Raw genomic sequence first — 24,407 nt, forward strand, 5'->3', positions numbered from 1 at the left:
AAATAACCCAGAGATGCATTTTAAATAAAAGCACACATTCTACTCACGTAAAACACGCTGATTCCCGGATTGTCCGCTGGCCGGATTAAGAAGGCGATTGGGCCGGATCCATCCCCCGGGCCTTAGTTTGCCTACCCATGTCCTAGATGGGCAACGCTCCCAGTTGATGAGCCCTATCTGCCCCTACCAGGGGCGCGGGTGGCGCTGTGGGTAAAACCTCAGTTCCTAGGAATTGCCGATCGCATGGTCGGCGGTTCGAATCCCCGCGGCGGGGTGAGCTCCCGTTGTTCGGTCCCAGCTCCTGCCCACCTAGCAGTTCAAAAGCACCCTTAAGTGCAAGTAGATAAATAGGTACCGCTTTATAGCGGGAAGGTAAACGGCGTTTCCGTGTGCGGCTCTGGTGCCGGTTCGCCGGAGCAGCTTTGTCACGCTGGCCACGTGACCCGGAAGTGTCTGCGGACAGCGCTGGCTCCCGGCCTCTAGAGTGAGATGAGCGCACAACCCTAGAGTCTGTCAAGACTGGCCCGTACGGGCAGGGGTACCTTTACCTATCTGCCCCTACAGCATATGCAGAAACCACCTTCTTGACTGTTGGACCCATTACTGGTCTCATCAACTCAATCCTCCTGAGCCTGTTTCCTATAAAGAATTAAAAGAATTCTGCTTAGCAACCTGCCTCATGGCCGTAGCCAGTGAATCAGATTTCCATGCAGATGAGTGAGTGGGATCTGCAAGTCTCCTTGGTTTCCATGCTGACTGCAGAGAGGAAGAGAAACCAATTCTTTAGTCTGTCTCTCCTGCACCAGCCCTTTGGGTTCCCCATCCACAGAGGCATACCAGCCCATGCCAACGCACTGCTCTCAGCTTAAAAGGTAAAGGTACCCCTGCCCGTACGGGCCAGTCTTGACAGACTCTAGGGTTGTGCGCCCATGTCACTCAAGAGGCCGGGGGCCAGCGCTGTCCGGAGACACTTCCGGGTCACATGGCCAGCATGACACCGCTGCTCTGGTGAGGCAGAGCCGCACACGGAAACGCCGTTTACATTCCCACTAGTAAGCGCTCCCTATTTATCTACTTGCACCCGGGGGTGCTTTCGAACTGCTAGGTTGGCAGGCGCTGGGATCGAACAACGGGAACGCACCCCGCTGCGGGGATTCGAACCGCCAACCTTTCGATCGGCAAGCCCTAGGCGCTGAGGCTTTTACCCACAGCGCCACCCGCGTCCCGCTCTCAGCTTACCTCTTTCCAATCAGGAGGTGAACTGGAACAGCAGCTCACGCAGAAACACATTAGGAATGGGCTCACCTTCTTACTCTTCCATTCTATATTTATTTTCTATAAAATGCCTTGTCGGTGTTAGTTGGGAGCATATTTTCATTCAGGGGGAAAAGACAGGTAACCAGCTTCGTGTGAAAAGTATAGATAGCCATGCAGGTCCAGTAATCAAAAATTGGCAGCGAGATAATAACTCCATTTTGAACACGTGACTATGCGCAGTGAGAAGTTGTACTGGGATTGTGTGGTTTAAGCAGGCGAGGTGTAATGCTGCAAATATATTTCTTTATATTAGCAGGGTTTCCCATACGTTGGTCTCCAGCTGTTTTTGGACTACAATTCCCATCATCCCTGACCACAGATCCTGCTAGCTAGGGATGATGGGAGTTATAGTCCCTTTCTTCCTTTTCCTTTTTTGCAAGTGATTGCCTTCACTTGATGTTGAATAGCTTGTGCTAAGTCATGATGAGACCTACTACAAAGGTATTTCGGGAACTGCTTGCCGTAATATTGTCAGGAAGTGTATGGGATGTAGAGGTCATTCACACAACACATCTCTTCATGTGTCCCGTGATGGGAGTCACTCTGTTTCCAGAAATCATACAATATGAATCAGCTTGAGGCAACTTCTTACAGAAGGCTAGCCTTGATATGACTTTGTCCTATATGGTAGCCTGAGTCACGGTTGTGTGATCACAATCCACTGAAATGTGACAGTCTTTGTACTTTCAGTATACATCTTCCAAAGCTAGACGTTAATAGCATTATTTTAAGAGCTCCTTGCCAGGGCACTGTGAATAATTTAGCCCATTTCCTGCATTTAGTAAAGGAGCATCTGTGAGCTGTTACGAATACAGAATAGACTCACCCATGCAGATCCCTTGCCCAAAACTATTATTGTGTCACTGTATGCCACAGTAAATTTCTCCCTAGAGAACGCTTGAAAGCAAATATTTGCAGAATCCTTAGCGGCAAACACAAGTATTCAGATGCAAAAAATAATCTTTGGCAGTGCAAACTACACAAATGAGGCAAAATTAATTGCAGCCCTATTGAAATCAGTTAGACAGACCCTCCCACACAAGTGAAACAAGGCATTCCTAACTAAATTAATAATTTTATAACACTTGCAAAAGACCTATCATTACTGCAAGTGGAGCTTATATTGTGGCTTGTATATTGTCGACAGTCCTTGTGTTTCTGTGCACTATCTGAGTGCATTGTGGGCAAACTCACACATGGCAGGATCCCATCGATAGGAGTTGGTCCCATGCCATAAGATTTAGAGTGCTATTCTCAAATGGTGTCATAGTTACAGGATTTCTGTTAGCCAACTGGCTGGTTGCTCTCCCCTAGTCTTTAGAAGATTGGTGAGAACTTTTGTATCAGGTAGGGCTATGAGATCCCTGGTTTAGTGTGTTGCGGAGGCTATGTTTTAAGTTAGATTTTAATTTCTGGTTGTTTTAAATTATTGTAAGATGCTAACAGAGCCTGAATTGTCTAAGTTGGGTCAGAAACCTAAGGACCATGGGCTGAAAGTGGCCTGCAGAGGTCGTTTGACCAGCCCATGAGCCGACTCTGAACCGAGTTGTCTGCTCGTGTGCTGCGCTAAACCAGCGCGGCATGGGGACTCTCTTCTGCAGTGCCAGGAATTGCATCTGCACATGGTTAAACCACAGAGCCTAGGGCTTGCCGATCAGAAGGTCGGCGGTTTGAATCCCCACGACAGGGTGAGCTCCCGTTGTTTGGTCCCTGCTCCTGCCAACCTAGCAGTTTGAAAGCACGTCAAAGTGCAAGTAGCTAAATAGATACCGCTCTCGCGGGAAGGTAAACGGCGTTTCCATGAGCTGCTCTGGTTCACCAGAAGCGGCTTAGTCATGCTGCCCGCATGACCCGGAAGCTGTACACTGGCTCCCTCGGCCAATAAAGCGAGATGAGCACACAACCCCAGAGTCGATCACGATTGAACGTAATGGTCAGGGGTCCCTTTACCTTTATGCACAGATGCCAGAAATCGTGTCTGCGTAGACACTGGAAATTGCGGGCGCACGCGCGATCCAGCCCACGTAGGGATCTCCGCGGGACCGATCTGCCCAGGCAAGATAAACCTTGCTAACCCCTGGTCTAAGCTGTCAAGATTTAAAGTTAAAAATACGCATCCCTGAAGGATAAGTGTTTGTTTGGATTCTAGATCACTCGATATCCATACAGAGAAACGTTGGTTGTGTTGAGATGTAACCATGGTTTAGTGTTACAAGAATGAGCCTAGCCTTCCTTTGGTGTGGTAATGAGAAGTATTGATTGAGAGCTTCAGCTTCTGTTTTTACCACAGGTTAGCGTGTTCTCTGAACTACGTCTCATATTTTAACTATGTTTAGTGGAAACAAGTCGGCTTCATAAAGTCTGGTTTGAAGATGGCTTGTTTCCACTAATCATAGGTTAAGAGTAACCATGGTTTGCCTGAGTTCAGAAGACACAGCAAGCTGTAGTGTACTTAAAACAGGAGTGAATGTTTCCCAACCTGTACCAGAAAAGATGGGAGCACACAAACCTGAGAGGAGCCTGTGCTCCCTGTCATAATACTTAACGATGGTTTAGTGCTACAGTGAAACCAACCCATTGTGTACCTAAATCTATATTTTAATTGGGTTCCCAGATGATTTACAGGACATTGGACAGCTGCATCTACATAGAATGTATATAGCCAAGATGGGGCTGATGGGTTTCTAAAAATCATAGCTGTTGTGCTTTTCTCCGTATAGAAAATGTGTGGTGTTCACCACAAAATGTCTTGGTGTTCAAATTATAAGGGAGCACTTTACACTGATCATTAGCTTGCAGCAGTTTCCCTTGGAAACATAGATACAGACGGATTTAAAGCTGTTGGCTATCATCTACCCTGTCTCGTGTTTAATAATAAACAAACAAGCTCTGCACAAGTTATGAACAGAAGTTATTCTGTTACCCTGAATATGGTGTTCAAATCCAGCATGCTTTGAGGGGGCTTCCATATTGCTAAATTCGCAACGGGCTTTTTTTGCCCACTGTTTTGGAGTATGATGCTTTCGGATACGGATTCTGTACCCTTTCCCAATGGGCTATGATTTCAAGACAGGCCAGATTAACTGTCATAGAAATATACCATGGGATAGTCTGACATTTCTGGTAGCATCGTTGTCTGAGAACATTGCTGTAGAGAGATTGGGCCTCTCCTTCTGGACTTATTTTTAAAAGCTCCAAAATTTAGAACACAGCAGCTGTTCCTTCAGCACATGAGAGGTAAACAACCGCCATGGTCCTAGACGCCTTGATAATTTTAAACTACCTTTCTCTGTCTGAGAACATGCAGAGAATGAATTATACAGATCTCACAAAGAATCTGGACACAGCAAAGAGAATGTAGGACTTACAAATGTTGCATGCATTTGAGCAGCCACGTTCTTTGAATATATTGTTGCTGTATAGTCAAAGCTTCTGTTCCATTAAGTCAGGAGTGTGGAACCTCCAGCCTGCAGGTCAAACGAGGGTTCAGTTTTGGCCCATGATGCCAAAATTGGCAACCTTAAAGTGCACTCCTGATGGTGCAATGGCAAGGAAAAGCTGGCTTCAGCTCCGCTTGCCCATCAGTTGGTGGGTGGCAGAGCCAAAGCCTGTTAGATTGGCTGTGTGAGCCATGCCTGCAGCAAGCCTTGCATGGGTCTTTGAAGTCCTGACTTTGGAACGTCAAAGCACCCAGTCGCCTGATACCATGCGAGGTCAGGTGATTGTCAGGCACGGAGTCCCTCCCGCCTGCCAAATTTGGCTTGTGATGCTAGAAAAATGCAGCCTGTGCTACTGATAGAAGTACAGTGGTACCTCGGGTTAAGTACTTAATTAGTTCCAGAGGTCCGTTCTTAACCTGAAACTGTTCTTAACCTGAAGCACCACTTTAGCTAATGGGGCCTTCTGCTGCTGCTGCGCCGCCGGAGCACAATTTCTTTTCGCATCCTGGAGCAAAGTTCTTAACCTGAAGCACTATTTCTGGGTTAGCAGAGTCTGTAACCTGAAGCGTATGTAGCCTGAAGCATATGTAACCTGAGGTACCACTGTAGTACGACTCATGCAACACGTTGGCGACTAATATACACACAATAATTACCAAAATAATTATACATTCTTTATCAATCTTCTGAGAGAAATATACAAAACCTTATGCAAAGCCACAGAGACTTGGAACGACCCAACCCAAGATGAACTTATAATGTCTGGTTTCAATGGATTTTTCAAATGCTTAACTCAAGTCTTTTGTTTTCTTTATCTTTTTAGGTAAGTTCATGAAGATACCGACATATCTTAACATTCATTAACATCCATCTACAACTTCACTAGCATCTCTCGGTATTGTGAACAACACCGAACATAACTTTTGTTGGCATCTTCATGAACTTACCTAAAAAGATAAAGAAAACAAAAGACGGAGTTAAGCATTTGAAAACTCCATTGAAACCAGACATTATAAGTTCATCTTAGGTTGGAAATTAGGCTTGTGAGGCTAGGATTTGATAAGGAACTGACCTTCAGGACCAGAAGGTTCCACCACACCTGCTTTCAGGATTTCAAGGAGGTCGGAAAGTTCTTTGGCTTTTTACTCGCTGCACCTCCTGGGCTTTGAGCTGCTTCAAGGGGGTTTTAAGGAAATAATAATAATATAGTAAACCTGCTTAGTCACGTGTTCTTAAAGAAATGTATCTAGTCTTTGAAATAGTAAGGCTGCACCTGTTCAAGGAGAAACGCAGCACAAACGCAGGTGGCACTGTGGGTTAAACCACAGAGCCTAGGGCTTGCCGATCAGAGGGTGGGCAGTTCGAATCCCCATGACGGGGTGAGCTCCCATTGCTCAGTCCCTGCTCCTGCCAACCTAGCAGTTCGAAAGCACTTCAAGTGCAAGTAGATAAATAGGTACCGCTCCAGCGGGAAGGTAAACGGCGTTTCCGTGCGCTGCTCTGGTTCGCCAGAAGCGGCTTGGTCATGCTGGCCACATGACACATGTACGCCGGCTCCCTCGGCCTATAGAGCGGGATGAGCGCTGCAACCCCAGAGTCGGTCACGACTGGACCTAATGGTCAGGGGTCCCTTTACCTTTACCTTATCCTTGCTAAGTGTATTGCTGTGGCATCCTGTTCATTTGCTTTCCAGAGCACATTATGGTTTACATTGGAAATCTCCCCCAAGACAATTGCTGCAAGTGTTAAATGATATTCCTAGCTCAAGTTCATCCTAGAGTTTTCAGGTTTACAGATTCCTCTGTAAACTACCTAAGCTTAAGAGCTATGATCTCTATGCAGATCTATGGAACGTAAAGATTTATATCACGATTAGGAAGACCGAGTTGGCCATGGCAATTAGAGTGGTGCAGTTCTATGCACGTTGATGTTATTTTAAATATGCAGTAGACGAAAATTGATATAGTTTATGAAATATTTATTTTGCAGAGCTTCTTTTTGTAGGTTAAATGCACAGCAGTGACTTTTCTCTCTGTTATACAGAGGAACCCATATACTGTTACACACCACACAACTTCACCCGTGACCAAGCCTTGTATGCCAGAGGATACTGTTGGACAGAACTAAGGGATGCCTTGCCAGGAGTAAATGCCAGCCGCTGGCCCTCCCTGTTTGAGCATAAGTTCCTTCCATATGCCCTGCTGGCTTTTGCTGGCATTATGTACATTCCAGCGCTTGGCTGGGAATTCCTGGCCTCCACCAGGCTGACTTCTGAACTTAACTTTTTGCTCCAGGAGATAGATAACTGCTACCACCGAGCAGCCGAAGGCCGTGCGCCAAAAATCGAAAAGCAAATCCAGTCCAAAGGCCCTGGGATTACAGAGCGAGAGAAAAGGGAAATAATTGAGAACGCGGAGAAGGAAAAGAGCCCGGAGCAAAACTTATTTGAGAAATACCTGGAGCGGAGGGGACGCAGCAATTTCTTAGCCAAACTTTACCTTGCGCGGCACCTGTTCATCATATTTTTAAGTATCATCCCCATCACGTACTTGTCCACCTATTACGCCACGCAGAAGCAAAACGAGTTTACGTGCGCTCTGGGGGAGCCTCCCGACAAAACGAGCAGTTCAAGGTTGCTCATCCGAGTGAACTGCAAACTGCCGTCAGTTCAGCTCCAGCGCATCATTGCCGTGGTAGACATTGCCCTCCTCTGTTTCATGAACCTGATTATCCTCATCAATTTGATCCACCTCTTTATAGTCCGCAAATCCAACTTCATCTTTGACAAGCTGAACAAGGTCGGCATCAAGACGAAAAAGCAGTGGCAGAAGTCCCAGTTCTGCGACATCAATATCTTGGCTATGTTTTGCAACGAGAACCGGGACCACATCAAGTCGCTGAACCGCTTGGATTTCATCACCAACGAGAGCGATCTGATGTACGACAACGTTGTGCGCCAGCTGCTGGCGGCGCTCGCTCAGTCTAATCACGATGTCACCCCAACCGTGCGCGATTCCGGGATACAAACCATCGACCCCAGCATTGATCCTGCGGACATCGACCCCAGCGAACCGCTAGTCATTAAGCGGCCCCGGAAGAAAATGAAGTGGATCCCGAGTTCCAATCCTCTTCCTCAGCCGTTCAAAGAGCAGCTGGCCATTATGAAGGTTGAAAACAACAAGCCTGAGAAGCCCAAGCCCGTGCGTCGGAAAACGGCGACGGACAGTTTGGTTGCCCCTTTGCTGGAGGCCAACTCGAAAAACTCTCAGCCGTCTTCAGCCCACAAAAATGAATCTGCCGCCCTCTCTGGCGCAGGCAATGAGAAGAAACATACGCGACACTTCTCCTTAGACGTTCATCCGTATCTACTGAGCAGTAAGAAACCCAAGCCAGAGATTCAACCTATTACCTCCATGGCAACATCCAAAAGCCAAGGGAGCGGATTTTTAAGCCAAGAAGAGAAAGTCATCGTGCATGTCGCGTCTTCTCTCAAAGGTACAGTGAATGTTGTGGCTAATTGTCCCATGGGGTCCAAGTCAGATGCAAAAGCTGCTTGCAAACTTGCTTCCGATCTTGGGCGTTTCTCTCCACAATTTCTTAGAAGTTCCTGGACAGGGTTGCTGCTTTCCACATGGTTGGAATCTCACATCACACCAATACAGTAGCTTCCGTATTGGAACCTATATGTGTCAGATGGGAGGAGATAGGATGGGAAGGTGTGATCGCAGAGTTATGGGATTCTGAGCATGCAGATACAGAAACCAGACCCCAGGGATGTAAGCTGAACCTGAGACTTGCCGATAGGAATTTCCCCCTTCTTGCATATTCTCTTGTTAACCTAGAGGCTGGCCGCTCATATCTGCAGCTTATTTTAAAATTTTAACTCACTAATGTAAGAGTTAAAAGAAAATAGTCTTGTTGTCCGTTCAGATGCTCTGGTAATTCTGTCTTCTAAACTCCTGCAAAATCAAGCTTTTTATTCCTCTTGCGCTTGTCAACTGATGTTTTTTAGGAAGGTGGTTCACTTTGAATGACTCAGAATTGGGGCAGAGGCAGAACAAATGCAGAATGTGGGTCGTATTAGTCATGTAAATTGCACCCCAGTTTCCCAAGTGGTGGGGTTTCAAGAGTTCCAGTGTTTACCCTGGGTTTTGGTTGCCTTTGCATGAGGTCATTAGGGACGTTTTCATGTTTTGTTCCATCTAGCTTCTTTACACAGCTGTACAGCTTGGACACCCTAATAGGTGTCCCAGAGCTCTTCTTGAGGGAGCCACTAAGTCTCTTCTCGCTTGGCCTGCCTTGAACACAACTGCAAAGTTGCAGGCCGATTGTTCTCCTTAACATAGGTACACGCTTTCCCCCATCCCTGACTGTTGGAGAGGGAGGAAGATAATAATAGTCACCTCCACCATCTTGGGCCTTTCTAGAGACAGGTCAGCTGAAGGTCCCTGGCTGTCCATTGTTTTTTTGTTACACCTCAAAATGTCTCGCCTCAGACGGATGCACACAAATAGCTTTGCTTGCAGAAAACTCACACAGCTGAAGGGAATCCAGACCAGTGTTTCCCAAAGTTGGGTCTCCAGCTGGTTTTGGACTACAACTCCCACCATCCCTAGCTAGCAGGACTAGTGCTCAGGGATGATGGGAGTTGAAGTCCAAAAGCAGCTGGAGGCCCAACTTTGGGAAACACTGATACAGACCAATGATGAAAAATTACGCGAGGGACTTAAAGAGGGTGTCGTTCTGGAAAACGTTCTGGAATAACTCAGGTTTTACATTCTCGGTGCAAATGCTGGGATATTTAGAATTAAAATGTTTTGTAGAATTTGTTTGGGGGGGATTAAGTGTGCAAATTACTCCTCTTTCAACGTCACTCAGGAGTATTTCTAGACTAGGAAAATTTATATGAGTTTTGTACTAATCTGTCATGGCTTCCTTCAAAGGAATTCTGGGAGTTACAGCTGAGGATACTGAGAATTCTCAGCTTCCCAGTCACCCCCTCGCAGAACTACAGTTAGCTGAGGAAAATAACTCTTAAACCTATTTAACTGTAGCATTAATATGCTCTTAAAGCTTTCCTACATAGTTAATGCCCATCATCAATTTACTTAGTACTGAGAAATCCCATTAGTTTTAATACAGCTACTTTGATATAAGCAGTTGAGGTTTGTTTGCTTTTTCACTTAGTATATATTCTGGCTACAGCTCTTCTATGAATAATGCTACATCATATTTTTATTGCTTTGGCCTTTGGGTGTTTACGTCAGCTGCTTAAAATATCCTGCTTTCCTGTGTGTTGAAATATTTAAGGTGTTTATTTTTAAGAATTTATCCTCCAGCTTCCATATTCCAGCTTCCACACTTCAAGAAAGCTATTTAAAAGAAGAAGGTAGAAACAATAAAACCATGCAGCAGTTAATAAAAACAATAGGAATAATGAACCGATAAATAAAATTTAAAGCAATCACCCAATTAAAAAGAAGGCCGGATATTCTAAAATGACATGAAAACGCTGAGAGAACAATGTAGACTTTGGCATCTAAAAAATATCTAGGGAGATATTCACAATTCAAGGGTCACTGCAGAAAAGACTCTCTTCAGTAGATGCCCACTTTGGAAGATAGGGCTGTATAAAAAACAGCCTCTGATGAACATCCTAATTGAATATTCTGGTTTTCATGTGGGAAAAGACAGCCAGTGAATATCTTCGCATATCCCCTCTGGATCCCTCCTCAAAGAATTCTGTGTATGTTTCTCTGAAAGACCTTCTGCGTTAACAATTATTTAGAATCTGGAGCAATGTTCTCACCACCAGCGTCTAAAATAGCTTTCTAGGCAGCTAGGCTTTCTGCAGCTGCTGATGGTCTCTCAGGATCTGTTCGTGCATTAGCCTCCTAAGGACGCATCCTGTGCATCTCCATGCTTCTGGCGGCCTCTCCAGGTGCCCAAGACGTCACCATGCGCTCACTACCATAGCATCCTTGCCTTTTCTGACTGTGGAGAAAGAGAGTCACTGCCCCTGTTGTTGTTCTTCTTCCTTGTTCTCTCAGATGCCAGCTGGTTTTCCTTGCTCTGTCTCCTCCCAGCTGAAATCAAGAGCAGCAAATATTAGAAAGAACAAGGAAGGAAAACAGGTAACTTCCTTTTTACCTTCGGCCAGTGGCGTAGCGTGGGTTGTCAGCACCCGGGGCAAGGCAAGTAATTTGCGCCCCCTAACCCGTGGATTTGCCCTAACCCCAGATGTTGCGCCCGGTGCGGCCGGCCCCCCCTGCACCCCCCACGCTACGCCACTGCCTTCGGCAAGTAAAAAAAAAAAAGTTAGGTGAGGATGGGTGAGTATTGCTTGCTGTCCTTCTGAGGATTGGAAGAAGGTTCTCCAGATCAGGTACCTGTAGTGGCTGTTGAAACCAGTGACCACTACAGGGACAAAGAGGCTTTGATAGGCTAATGTGTCAACTAGCCCAGAGAGGCATAAGATGATACAGGATCCTATTATAGATACTCTGTCCAATTATCAGAGTGCAGATCCATGGAGAACGTAGCCAGTTGCTTGTTTTCATGGAGACGAACCCACAAAACATGAATGCCAGAACTGATCCTGTTGGGTGTATGAAAAGCGAGCAATGATTAAAAAAGTGTTTTGTTTCTCTTTTAGGATCTTCCGTTCCGGGGAAAGATACCCTTTACTCTCACAACACATGCAGGACTGTGCCTGCGGCCGGGACTTTTCTCACCTGCAATCACAACCACATAGCAACTTCCGGTGCTGCGAAAAAGGTCACTCTGCCCCACATAAGCCCAGCAGAGCCAGTGCCTGCCTTAAACTGTAACGCCGCTCACCCTCTTCTGCATATCAATACGTTGTATGAAAACCATGAAGAAGAAGAAGTGTCAAACCTTATAGACGACTCTTTAGACAATAGTATTCACTCGCCCACGGAGGCAGGAGACATCATCTCCAGACCTTCCACAAAGCAAGTCATGTTGGCGACGTTTGATGAGCCCCTGGCAATGGTGAACTCTGTAGAGTATTGACGGTCCAGAGCTGATGCTGATCACAGCTGGATGGCCCACCTCCCAGTGCCACTTTCACGTGAACCATGCTGCCCTGCCAATACCATCCACTGCATGAGCATGGAGTGCTGAAATGCAGACCATTGGTTCCACCAATACTCCAAATCGGTCGTTCAGGGTAGTGTCGTCGTGTCTTATCGATAGCTTGCAAAATGTAATAACAATAACCACCATAATAACGACAACCAAATTATATACTATGCTTGGAACACCGAGAAACAAAGCACAAAGACGTTAGTTGTAGCTTCATGAGTTCTGTGTGGGTTACTACCACTATCCAAATATTTAAAGTGCTTGAGCGCATGCCACACAGTGTTTCTTAAACAAAGCACTTATAGCCTTGGTACTTGAGCTCACTCTCTGTAAAGCGGGGGTGGGGGGGGAGACCTGGAGCCCCTCAGATTATGCTGGGCCACAACTCCCATAATCCCTCGCTGTTGGCCACCTGGGCCAGGACTGACGGAGTCTTAAGAGCATTTTGAGAGTCACAGGGCCCCCATCTCCTGCGGTAAAGTAATGAAGCACATAATATGTATGATATTTATTCTTCCATTTTAAAAGGCAGGAGTAACATCGTGTTTTGTCTCTTAAGGTACAAAGAAACAAACAGAAAACACAGCCAGGTGTGTGTGTTCTTAACGACATGGTTGTAAGCAAGCTGTATTTTGGTCCACGGGCATTGGGCAACCAGGGCTGGCCCTAAAAAATTTGCCGCCTGAGGCAAAGGAGGAGAGTGCTCGCCACACACATGCATTCCGCATACTGCAACAACAGGCCAGCATCCTCCACCATATCTGAGGGCAGCAGGCTAGTTTAGCAGGTGCAAGCCAGGCTAACAGTGAACAGAGCTGCATACATCTCACTCTGCCAAATAGTTGGGCCGGCCCTGCCAGCGACTTAAGTGGCAATTGGTCTTCCACCGGCATCAGTGTAAAGAGAACTGAAACTGGCCAGCCTGCTGCACTTACGAATGAGGAAACGAAGAGCTATGTCCTGCCCTTTAGTATGTTCTTATGTGTTGCGAGAGGTGACGAAAACGAAGAGTTTATTTTTTTAACGTCTATTTTATTGTGAATGGGGGTGAATGTTGAGTCAGATGTTCTATTCCAGCAGAAAGGAGGGTTGTCCTATAGCTGCTTATTTTTGTCCATAGAATGACGTCTGCAAAACCAGGTTAGAAACTTTCTAAGGTGCTTCACTGATGTGAAGGATATTCCAGTGCTGCTAAAAAAAATATCCAGTAAGAGCTAATTTCTCCAATGGTGTGGTGTTTCAGCAGATGGTTACTTGAGTCTTTTTAAAGGACTTGTCTACGCTACAGCTTACCACAGGTCAAGAAAATATTGACTCATCCAGCTTGTAATGGTTTTGCGTCTGAACGTTTTGCTGCTTGAACCATGGCTGAATAAGGGCAGATTCAAATGTGCATGAAATACCATGTGGTACAGACCTTCCACGACTGTATCACTTCAAATTGTAGGTGCAGGATTGCAAGTTGGAACAATTCTCTGTTCTTTTAAAAATTGCCCGTGTATGGAAAGCTTGCATGCCTGGGAGAGGAATGTCCGCACTGTTTTCTTTCAGAAGGGCTTCTTTTCCACAAGGCAGCGGGTGTGACTCAAACATTAAAATTCTTGTCTGCAGCGGCACGGATCAGAAAGGAAGGATTGCTCAGCACACAGCTGAAGTGTGCCACATAGGACCATGTTCTGATCTTAGCTTCTCACACCACCATTTGCTAGTTTTGGTGTGCCCAGAGAGACTGATTTTACACAGGGAAGAAAGCTGCTCCTTTCTATTGAATGCTCTGCATTCACAATCCCTCTTGAGGAGAAGGAAATTAACAGCAGACTCAAATCAGCAAATGTTGGTTGAGAATACCCAAAGCATTCATGGATATCTGCTACTGCTACCCACTGCTTGTAGTTTAGTGTCTTCAAAAGTAGCCTTGAGCTGCTTCCTTCCATCACTTTCACAGGATCTGCTTTCCCCTTAGAATGGAAACAGATGCTACGAAAGGATATGGGATATTTTGGAGGTGGAGAGAAAGAGAAGAGGCCAGAATCTCTGGAACTGCGCGACAGCAGAAAATCCTCATGCACAGCCATGACAAGAAATAAATCGGCCTATAGAAGAGCTCTTAGACAACACGTTTCGGCCTTTGTGTGGAAGATAATACAGGTCGAAAGCGATGTCTGAACAGGGTTAAGTGTGAGCCAGCCAAAGGCAAGGTGGCACAAGAGGGCAAACTAGCTCTGATGGCAAAATATGAGGTTCTGTCCCGTTACACCAGATCTGGGGTGGGGAATATGGTTTAACAACATAGTCATATTTAGCAAATGACATAAGCTTGGATTTGCCAACCTGTGGCTCCCTATCAAGATGCTGTGAGTTATAGTTCAACATCTGGACTAGGTGAAATTCAGCGCTGCTGTTCCATTTATGGAATGGCTTTTCTTCCTGTCAGTACCCCTTCTAATATAGGGGGTGGGTGAGAAGAAATAATGTTCTGTAATTCCCCCGATCCAGTTTCCATGCTGTTCTGGAGGGCCCTGCAATCCTCTGGGGCGTATTTTCAGGGAATGCCAAGGGCTGCAAGGGGGAAACATTGGCAAGTATCACCTTCCTTCCTTCTGAGTTAGCAAACCCAGATGCTTTTATTCAGGACAGATGCTGCAGGTCAGCTTCTGGCTATGCCACTCCCATGTTCAATATTCACCTGTGGTAAAGCAGTAGCGTAGAAAAGGCCAATGTAGCAGAGCACTCAAGTAGCTTTAAATGTCGGTGCAGCTTTGTTGAAATCGATGGATTGCACCTTTGAAGATAACACGGCGTGCCTGTAAGCACGTTGCTATTCCAGGCCATCTGTTAACGAGGGTAATAAACAAGCAGTAATAAACATACTGTCATTTTCGAGCAATCTTTACCTTGCTTTTGGCCCAAAGTGCGTCCTCATGGCCTGGTTCTTCCCATAACTTTGATGTGCAAGTTTCTTAGAAATATACCTAGCGTAGTTTTCAAAAGGCACACAGGAAAAACATAGCACGCAATAACTGACCAATTTCTAAGGAGTTTTTATTAAAGCAATGTTAAGGCAATATCGAGGATTTTGACATTTCTGTATAACGGTAGAAAACACTGCACAAATTATAGGTCTACACTGAGTGTTTTTTCATTTGTTTTACCTCAGATAATCAATATGGCACCCGTATTTATTGAAAAATAGCACTGAAAGCAAATAAATATTCTCAATACGGTTTGTGTCTACTGTCTTATCATTAGAATGCTGCTCTATTATCCTAAGAGTGTTTATTGGGAAAATAAGTACTCTTATCTAAAGTGCCTGGTCTGATAACTGCTGGGTGCTGCATATTAACAACCAAAAGCAAACCCTATCAAATGAATGCTGAGCCTTTGCAGAGCATCACTGTCGCCCACTTCCCATGTTTTCCACATGCATGTTTCCTAGAAACAACAAGCCGTTTTTCAAAGGGAAATTCGGAACGTTTATTATTGCACAGTCTCTGCACAAGGCCAGCAAAGTCATCTTATTAAACGAAGTGGCATTTCATGTGAGCCTGACAATTCATCGCGAGAAAGAAATGTAGCTTGTGGTGCCCACATCCTTGATGCTTTTAAAAACTCAAATAGCCTCAGACATGAATGTGTTGTGCCAGTAGCGTTAACGGAGAAATCTGAGAGTTCCCTTGGACAAAAAAACAAGGACACCAGCCAGGAATACCAGAGCAAAACAGCAGCCAGTAGGCTTGGTCTTTATTGAAGACTGTCGCAACAGGACTCCCACCAACAAGATGGAAGCCCTGAACAAAAGAAGACCCCAGCTTTTATTAGCTACTAATCCCCCATGCTACACCCCCAAGACTACATCATAACTACATCACAACTACATCATTGACACATCACAAAAAGGAGGGGTTGAGGGAGGAGTTGTGGTGGTAACCTGAGTGTCTTGTCACCTGGCCGGTTCCACCTCTCCCGCTCCCCATGAGTACTTTCCAGAGGACAAAAGGGAGTTTGCAGTTTCCTGTCCCCAGAGGGAAGAGCTGATCACTGTCCCTTGTTTCAGTCCATGCTGAATCCATTCCCATATGCAGGTCCTTTGTGAGTGTGATGGTCTTCTGTCTAGGACCATCAAGGTTGGCATGCCAACTGGGCAGGTTTCCTGCGGATGTGTTGGTACGCTCAAGAGATTATGGCTGCCCTGTATCAAACCTTCCCCATTTTGTGGTCCTTCCTTCATGGAGTAAAATAAAAGTGGAACGGTGCAGATCCGATGTATGGTTGATTTTCTATGAATTTATAACAGAAGTGTCGTGTGTGAGTGTGTTTGTGTGTGTCGGGTTTGTACAAACTGAATGATTGGGGGGAGGGGTTCCTGCGACAGTAGCTACAGAAGAAGCACCAAAAATGAACATACCTTTCACTACAGGTAACACTGACATCGGAGGATGTAAAAAAGATTCCTAATTGCTGAAAAATGTGACTTTAAGAGTGGAAAAATAAGAAACTAAGAGAACTGAAGTGGGCAGATCCATTCCTACCTTTGAGTAAGCCCCATTGACTTAAATGGGGTTTCCTCCCAGGTGAATGGACAGGAGAGCAGCCTTAGTTATAACTACCTTTTAGCATTGCTGCTATTCTGCTTTATAAAAAAAGAAATCAGCTTGTCGCATGAGACTGACAGCACATGAATTTTCAGGTTGACTATACAGCTTATTTTACTGATTATTTTTTTAATGTTCCCTATGTTTCCACATAACTTTGGTACAGCAACAATTGTCACAGAATTGACTCCTGGTCTATTTTTAGTTCCTCTTCCCAGAAAGAACTACAAAAGCGGAATGTCTGAAGCGCTAAAGCTTTCACACAAATGATTCTATATATGTCTGGCTTTGATGTTTGCACAAAAGCGCACATCTCAACGCGCCAGTATAAAAGAATTGGGTAAGTCGTCTATAGCACTATTTGCCTCAACACACTCGCGCATTCTGGAAAATTCTGTGACCAGATTGCATCAGGGTCCAAGCATTCAGCCTCTCTGTTATGCAAAATAAGTTGGCAGAATTCATGATGTTTTCCCCACATGAAAACTGATATAAGAGGGAGAAAGGTTTAGCAGAGACCTCCCCACTAGGTACCAATTTACTACATGCCGAAACCTTATTATAGAGCGGGAAATTCAGAAACATGACTTCCCACACACATTCAATACAGTTAATCTTTCATCCTACCCACTGTGCGGAATGGCTGTGAGCTGCAGAGCTCCTTTTTCCCCTTCCAAAAAGCAATACATGCTATCATTACTCTTGTTTTTGTGCATTCATTGATCTACAGCTTGTGCTCCAGTGCGGGATACTGGCTAGCGTGCCACGTTAGGAGTAAGTAGACCTGGTTCCCAAACTCCCCACCCTGCACTCGTATGAAGGGTGGTGGGTGCTGAAAATCTCTAGCGGCCAATGTATCTTGCAGGTTGTTATGGAGATGGGGGAGGGAAGCTGTGTACGTCACCCTGAATTCCTTGAGAAGGGATTAAAACTCAGATTTTGGTTTCAAACCTCTTACTTCCCTTGATCGTCCAGGTCTACAGGAACAAATCCCACACTGCATGTTGTACATCATTTCGATAGCAATCCAGGAGGCGACATTTTTTCCTAAATACAGTCATACCTCGGGTTACAGACACTTCAAGTTGTGTGATTTCGGGTTGCGCACTGCGCCGAACCTGAAAGGACCGGAATGGGTTACTTCTGGATTTCGGCGCTCGCGCATGTGCAGAAACACTAAATCACGCTTTGCACATGTGCAGAAGCACCAAATTGTGGCCCACATGTGTGCAGATGCGGCGCTGTGGGTTGCGAACATGCCTCCCGCACGGATCACGTTCGCAACCCGAGCGTCCACTGTAAAGAGGTCGTCATTCCAGTTGGAAAGACTCCATGCAGCAAAAGTGTAGACTTCCAGGTGTTTGAGAAGCATTTTACCAAGCAGCAAATAAACTACCCCATGGATCGTGACACCCTTAAGGGATTCCCCTGTCACCTGTGAAGTTCCTGTCCCTCCTCTCACTGCTTCTTTGGGCCATGGGTTGGGGTTAACCTTTCTCTCCCTTGAAAAGCACATAGAGCTGAGGGAGGAAGTTGAAAGAATGACGCTCTTTCCCACTTCCTCTTTCACCTCTATGTGCTTTTCATTTTTGGTTATTAATTTATATTGAATTTTCCGCTTTATAATATTTAGACACATCATCATTATCCATTTTACTTCTTTAGCTCTTGAGAGCCTGCGACTTACTTCCCTCCCTCCTGCCTCATGGTTTTCAAAGTTAACCTTTTATCTCAAAGCATTTATACATTTTCCAATTTACGTTTCACTCCTTCAAAATGTCACAGTTTTTCAATAAATCTAAACTGGGAAAGAGCGTTTAACATTACAAGTCTTTTTTTACAACCCTGCTAGTGTTGTTAATTGCTTACAAGGCTCCTTCAAGTATTGTATAAATTTACTCCAATCTTTTGGGAGTGCTTGATTACGCTGGTTTTGGATGTTTCCCGTCAGCTTCGCCAGTTCCTCAAAGTCCATCGTTTTCGTCTGTCACTCTTCTTTCATTGGGACTTCTTGTTGCTTCCATTTTGAGGCTAAAGAACTTCTTGCTGCAGTTGTTGGATACAAAAACAGTTTTGTTTTTTTTTAATCTCCCTTTGGATTCTCTTCCCCTGCTATAAAGGTAAAGGGACCCCTGATCATTAGGTCCAGTCGTGGCCGACCCTGGGGTTGCGGCGCTCATCTCGCTTTATTGGCCGAGGGAGCCGGCGTACAGCTTCCGGGTCATGTGGCCAGCAGGACTAAGCCGCTTCTGGCGAACCAGAGCAGCGCACAGAAACGCCGTTTACCTTCCTGCCAGAGCGGTACCTATTTATCTACTTGCACTTTGATGTGCTTTCGAACTGCTAGGTTGGCAGGAGCAGGGACCGAGCAACGGGAGCTCACCCCGTTGCGGGGATTCGAACCGCCGACCTTCTGACCGGCAAGTCCTAGGCTCTGTGGTTTAACCCACAGTGCCACCTGCGTCCCCTTCCCCTACTATACCCAGTAAAAATGCTTCTGGTCTATGTGTTTTTCAAGGCTCAGATTAATTCTTCTGGACCCAATGTTTACCCAGATCCTTGGGAAAGTGGCATGTACGAGCCATTTCTCTGTCTCTTGGGCTCAGGGAGAAGCGGGTCCTGATCCGGTGGGAGGAGAGAGAAGTGGCCAGAAGGGGTGGGGCCCAAGCACTCATTCATAAACCCAAATGTGCCCTCAAGCCTTGAAAGGTTCCCCTGCTGTCTATATTCAGCCCAGCATGGGGAAAGACTCCACTCAAAAAAATGGCAAGGCAGTGCCAAAAGAGAAGTCATGTCCCCAGCACGGGAGCAGGTGTTAGGGAAGGGTGGGTCCATGGACTGTCAGGTACTTGGATGATGAAATGGGGCTGGATAGCAGCAAAGGCAGGGCAGTTTGGGTGCTGCCCCTCCTGCCTTAGGATCCATGGAAATGCCATCATCTCCCACTGATCAGGGGTTGCGCTGGTGACACCAGCCAATAAACTCCCCACATACTGTGGGAGCCAATGGGCTTGGGTCTGTTTCGGATTGTGCAGTTTGAAGCGACTGGAAGAATAAAAACTGACTCCTTTTGGAAATGAAGCATTGCCCAGACCCATGAAAATGTTGTTTAATTTTTGCCCGCAGAACTTTCTTCATCATTAGAATTAAAACATCAAATATACATCCATACAACGTCTTGCACTGTCCAGCACAGGCTCAACATCTTAGAAATAAAAGATAATTCCCAAAATCCATATGGTGTCTCTCTCCCCCATTCCAGCCTGCTTTAGGGGCTCCCTTTGAAGGTGACTCGGAAACTGCAATTAATCCAGAATGCGGCAGCTAGACTGGTGACTGGGAGTGGCCACCAGGACCACATAACACAGGTCCTGAGAGATCTGCATTGGCTCCTAGTATGTTTCCGAGCACAATTCAAAGTGTTGGTGCTGACCTTTAAAGCCCTAAACAGCCTCAGGCCAGTATATCTGAAGGAGCGTCTCTACCCCCATCTTTCCGCCTGGACCATAGCTGTCAACTTTTCCTTTTTTTAAGGGAAATTCCCTTATTCCGAATACGATTCCTCGCAAGAAAAGGGAAAGGTTGACAGCTATGGCCTGGACACTGAGGTCCAGCTGCAAGGGCCTTCAGGCAGTTCCCTCACTGCAAGAGGGCCTTCTTGGTAGTGGCGCCTGCCCTGTGGAACACCTTCCCATCAGATGTCAAGGAAATAAGCAACTATTCTACTTTTAAAAGACATCTACGCATATAAAAACACTCTGATTCCCAGACCACCCGCGGGCCAGATTGAGAAGGCAATTGGGCTGCTTCCGGGCTTTAGGTTGCCTACCCCTGATCTTGGGCTTGCTGATCAGAAGGTTGGCGGTTTGAATCCCCACAATGGGGTGAGCTCCCATTGCTCAGTCCCAGCTCCTGCCTACCTAGCAGTTCGAAAGCACACCAGTGCAAGTAGATAAATAGGTACCGCTGCGGCGGAAAGGTAAATGGCTTTTCCGTGAGCTCTGGTTTCCGTCACAGTGTCCCATTGCGTCAGAAGTGGTTTCGTCATGCTGGCCACAAGACCCGAAAAGCTGTCTGTGGACAAACACCGGCTCCCCTGGTCTGAAGTGAGATGAGCACTGCAACCCCATAGTCACCTTTGGCTGGACTTAACTGTCCAGGGCTCCTTTACCTTTTACCTTTAATCCAAAACATCTGGAGAGCATCAGGTTGGGAAAGCAGCTAACCAAACGTACCTGGAAGTAAGTCTTACTGAGCCCGATAGAATAGAAATTCATAGCATTTATGTATGTTGTAGCATTCCCAGGTTCTCCCACTCATGTGGTTGGGATCTTAAATGAGCATGCACACTTTAAAAATACAGTGGTACCTCAGGTTAAGTACTTAATTCGTTCTGGAGGTCCTCTCTTAACCTGAAACTGTTCTTAACCTGAAGTACCACTTTAGCTAATGGGGCCTCCTGCTGCCACCACGCCGCCGGAGCACGATTTCTGTTTTCATCCTGAAGCAAAGTTCTTAACCTGAGGTAATATTTCTGGGTTAGCGGGGTCTGTAACCTGAAGTGTATGTAACCTGAAGCGTATGTAATACAGGTACCACTGTATTAAATTATAAGCCACTTTTTCAGATCGGGAGGAAGTATTTTATATAAAAGCTCCAGACGGGTCAGAATGAAGTTTAATTGCATTCAACGGCCTGTCGAACTCTGTTTAATAATAGCTTCCGCAAATAGTTACCTTTAATGAGTTTTCATCTGTTGATTTACACCATTGCACAGTAAAGGAAGAAGCATATGGCTTTCAAGGCACATTGATAAGACTAGTTTGGCATGGATGGTAAGGAGGGATGGTTTCATAGCATCAAAGTAGCTTTAATCAAATGCAAATGCAATATTTTACAGCTTTGGTTCTTCCATATGAGTAAATGTTAATTAAGCAGGAGCTAGGTGAAAATTATAGTAATTTCCAGGAAAATGTTGAGGGCAGCTGAACTAGTAAATGTATATAGGCTTATAGAGGCACATACATAAACACACACACGCACACATTCAGCTTTAATTTTGTGTGCATAATCTCCCCCCCCCCCCATTTGAAGATCTGTAAAAATGTGTGGAAAAGGGAAAATCCCATGTTCCATTAGCTAACTGCTTTAGTATCCACATCTCAAACTTCCCAAATTTTCTTTGACACACACTAAACTAGCTAGATCAATTACATTAGCAAACCTCTGCTGAAGAAATGGAAATAAATCAATTCCCATCCAAGGTATCTCCGAACTTTGGACCATTAGAGCCGCAGCATTAATCAATCTGATTAAATTAACAAGGGTCAATTAGATCCCCAATTACTCACCATGCCTCCTTTTTTCAGTCCTAAAGTTCCTTAGCCCCCCAGCCAACCCGTGTATTTATTTATTTATGTATCTGCTTTGAATATTTATAAGCTACGCTTCTGAAAAGTGGCTTACAATAAAACAATTGTAAAATATTATTTAAAAAAAAACTAGAGTGGAACAATAAAATAAGATAAAATGCCAGCCTCATGCACTACTTAAAATGGTTGAGGAAATATAAAGATTTTCACCTGGCACCAAACAAGAGACCAAGATGTGTGCCTCCCTTGTGTGCCACTTTCTCAAGCGGTCTGGAGGGTGGCAACATGAGAACGGGGCCTTCTCTACAGTGGCTCCCCATCTGTGGAACGCTCTCCCCAGGGAAGTCCGTCTGGCACCTTCATTACACGCCTTTAGGCTAAGGTTACCAGATGTTCCCATTTCCCGGGGACAGTCCCCGGATTTAAAAATCAGTCCCCATACAAAATCTATTGTTGTTGAAAAGTGTCCCTGGATTCATTGAAAAAAATCTGGTAACCTTACTTTAGGTGCCAGGCAAAAACATTCCTTTTTAACCAGGTCTTTGGTTGATTCGATTTACATCCTTTGCCCTTTAAAAATGTTTTTTTTTTTTTGTTTGTTTGTTTTTGGGTGGTGGGGAGAGCTATTGGGTTGTTGTTTTTATTTTATTTATTTTAATATGTGTACTTAGGAGCGTTTAATTCCAGAGATGAGGTGCTCCAACAGACAAGGCCCTGTTTCTCGTCACCACCCCACCTCAGAAGGTGGGATGGTGGGACCTGGAACATGGCCCCATTTTAACATCCTGGCAGGTTCATACCATAAGACGCACTTTTTCCTCCTAAAAAGTAAGAGGAAGTGTCTGTGCATCTTATGGAGCAAATGTGTGGTCGATTGCTAGCTCCCTTTCCGGCCCCGGCCCCGGCCCCTTACCCAGGCCTCCATTGTTGAATGTTCTGCAGACAGAGCCTGTTTGTTTCCCCAGCAACATGTGACTGTGTGCTGGTCCTGGGGGCTACCAAGAGGCGAGGTCCGAGTCCAGTCCGAGGTCGAGGGTGTGGTATGGAGGCTGTCCGTCAAAGCTGAAGCGGGGTCCAAGGCAGGGAGTCGGGTGAGGTCAGGAACTCTGGCAGAAGAGCAGGACAGGGTGCAGGCAGGAACAGGCTACCAACAATGTTGCTCCCGCAACCTGGGACTGGGGCTGGCTGGCTTTTATTTGCCCCAAGGCATAGGGTGGCCCCAATCCTCTGGTGACTCGCCTCTCCTGGCCTGGAGACAAGCACTCCTCCTGCGGGAACTTAGTTCCCTCCACCTCTCTGCCCTGAGCCTCTGCAGCTCAGGAGAGGCTGGAGGGTTACCGGACCCAGAGGCAACCTCAGCTTCCCCTGATGGGGCTGAGAGTGGAGCACCTGCAGGCAATGGGTCCTCCATCACTTTAGGAGCCAGAGCAGACTCAGCTGGTGCTTGCACCTGAGGATCCAGCACAGGTGAGGACCCTTCAGGCTCAGGCCCCAGCCCCGACTCAGCTGGTTCTGGAGGCGGGGACTCCTGTGCAGGCTGAGATTCCTCAGGTTCAGCCTCCGAGTCCGAATCCCAGGCCATCACAGACTGGCTGATTAGATTATCTGTCTGGGAACTGTAGAAACAGCTCCCTTTCCTTTCCTAAAGAAGCTGCAGAACTGTGAGTTGAACCCCATAAAAACAGGATTTTTTTCCCTTTGCAAAGTAAGCTCAACAGCTTTGAGCTGATCATCAAAAAAGGGGCTTTCCCCCTTTGCAAAAGAAGCTGCACAACTGTGAGCTGATCCCCCCCAAAAATGGGGCTTTCCCCCTTTCCTCCTCTAAAAACTAGGTGCGTATTATGGTCGGGTGCGTCTTATGGAGCGAAAAATACAGTACCTTGGTCTCATTCACTTTGGAGGGGACCTTTTTTGGCCTGAGAGCCACATTCCCTTGTGGGCAGTAGTGCGGGAGACCAGAGACAAAAGTGAGAGAGCAATGAATGTGACTCTTACCTTTGTAAAGCAGGTTACACTACAGTCATGCAAAGGTTTGAGGTTGGGTAGGATGCATTCTTCTCCCCTTAGAATAGTGAAGCCTGACCCCTTGTGGTTACAAAACAAAAAAAGAACCATTAGGCAACATAATCTGACATTCTGCTGATGAACGCTGAAACCCACAAATAATTTAAATATCCCTAAAGCTGATTATTTTCACAAGGTTCAATCCTTGTAGTCGTACCTTGGATCCTGAACGCCTTGGTTCTCAGACGTTTTGGCTCCCGAACGCCGCAAACCTGGAAGTGATTGTGTTAAGTTGTGGGTGAACATATCAGACGACACAGCAATTCTTCAAACAGCTCTTGTTTATTCACAGGCCAGAACAGAACTGAACTGAAGGGTTCAGCCAACCTGCTTCTATAGAGCTCCACTAGAATGCAACAGTAACCACTTTCTGTAACTATCCAATCACTTACAGATAGGTAGCCGTGTTGGTCTGCCATAGTCAAAACAAAAAAAATATAAAAAAATTAAAAATTAAAACTACTGGAAGGAATTTTTTTTGTTTTATCCAATCACTGAATGTCACTTTCAATCCC

At 45.7% G+C, this 24,407-nt stretch overlaps 1 protein-coding gene across 2 annotated transcripts in view; it reads left to right on the forward strand.

Moving 5' to 3' along the window:
• PANX2 (pannexin 2) overlaps positions 1 to 15,088 on the forward strand; it is a 35,990-nt gene extending 20,902 nt beyond the window's left edge. Inside the window, exons 2-3 of one of the 2 annotated variants that reach the window (XM_028746715.2) lie at positions 6,801 to 8,252; positions 11,413 to 15,088. In XM_028746715.2, the coding sequence (XP_028602548.2) occupies positions 6,801 to 8,252; positions 11,413 to 11,792 (1,832 nt within the window). In that variant the 3' untranslated portion in view covers positions 11,793 to 15,088. Of the gene's footprint in view, positions 1 to 6,746; positions 8,253 to 11,412 lie in introns of both variants that reach the window. The other variant, XM_028746717.2, reaches the window with a different exon arrangement.
• Positions 15,089 to 24,407: the final 9,319 nt, after the last annotated feature.

This window comes from Podarcis muralis, chromosome 10, assembly GCF_964188315.1.
Source record: "Podarcis muralis chromosome 10, rPodMur119.hap1.1, whole genome shotgun sequence".
Lineage (NCBI taxonomy): Eukaryota > Metazoa > Chordata > Lepidosauria > Squamata > Lacertidae > Podarcis > Podarcis muralis.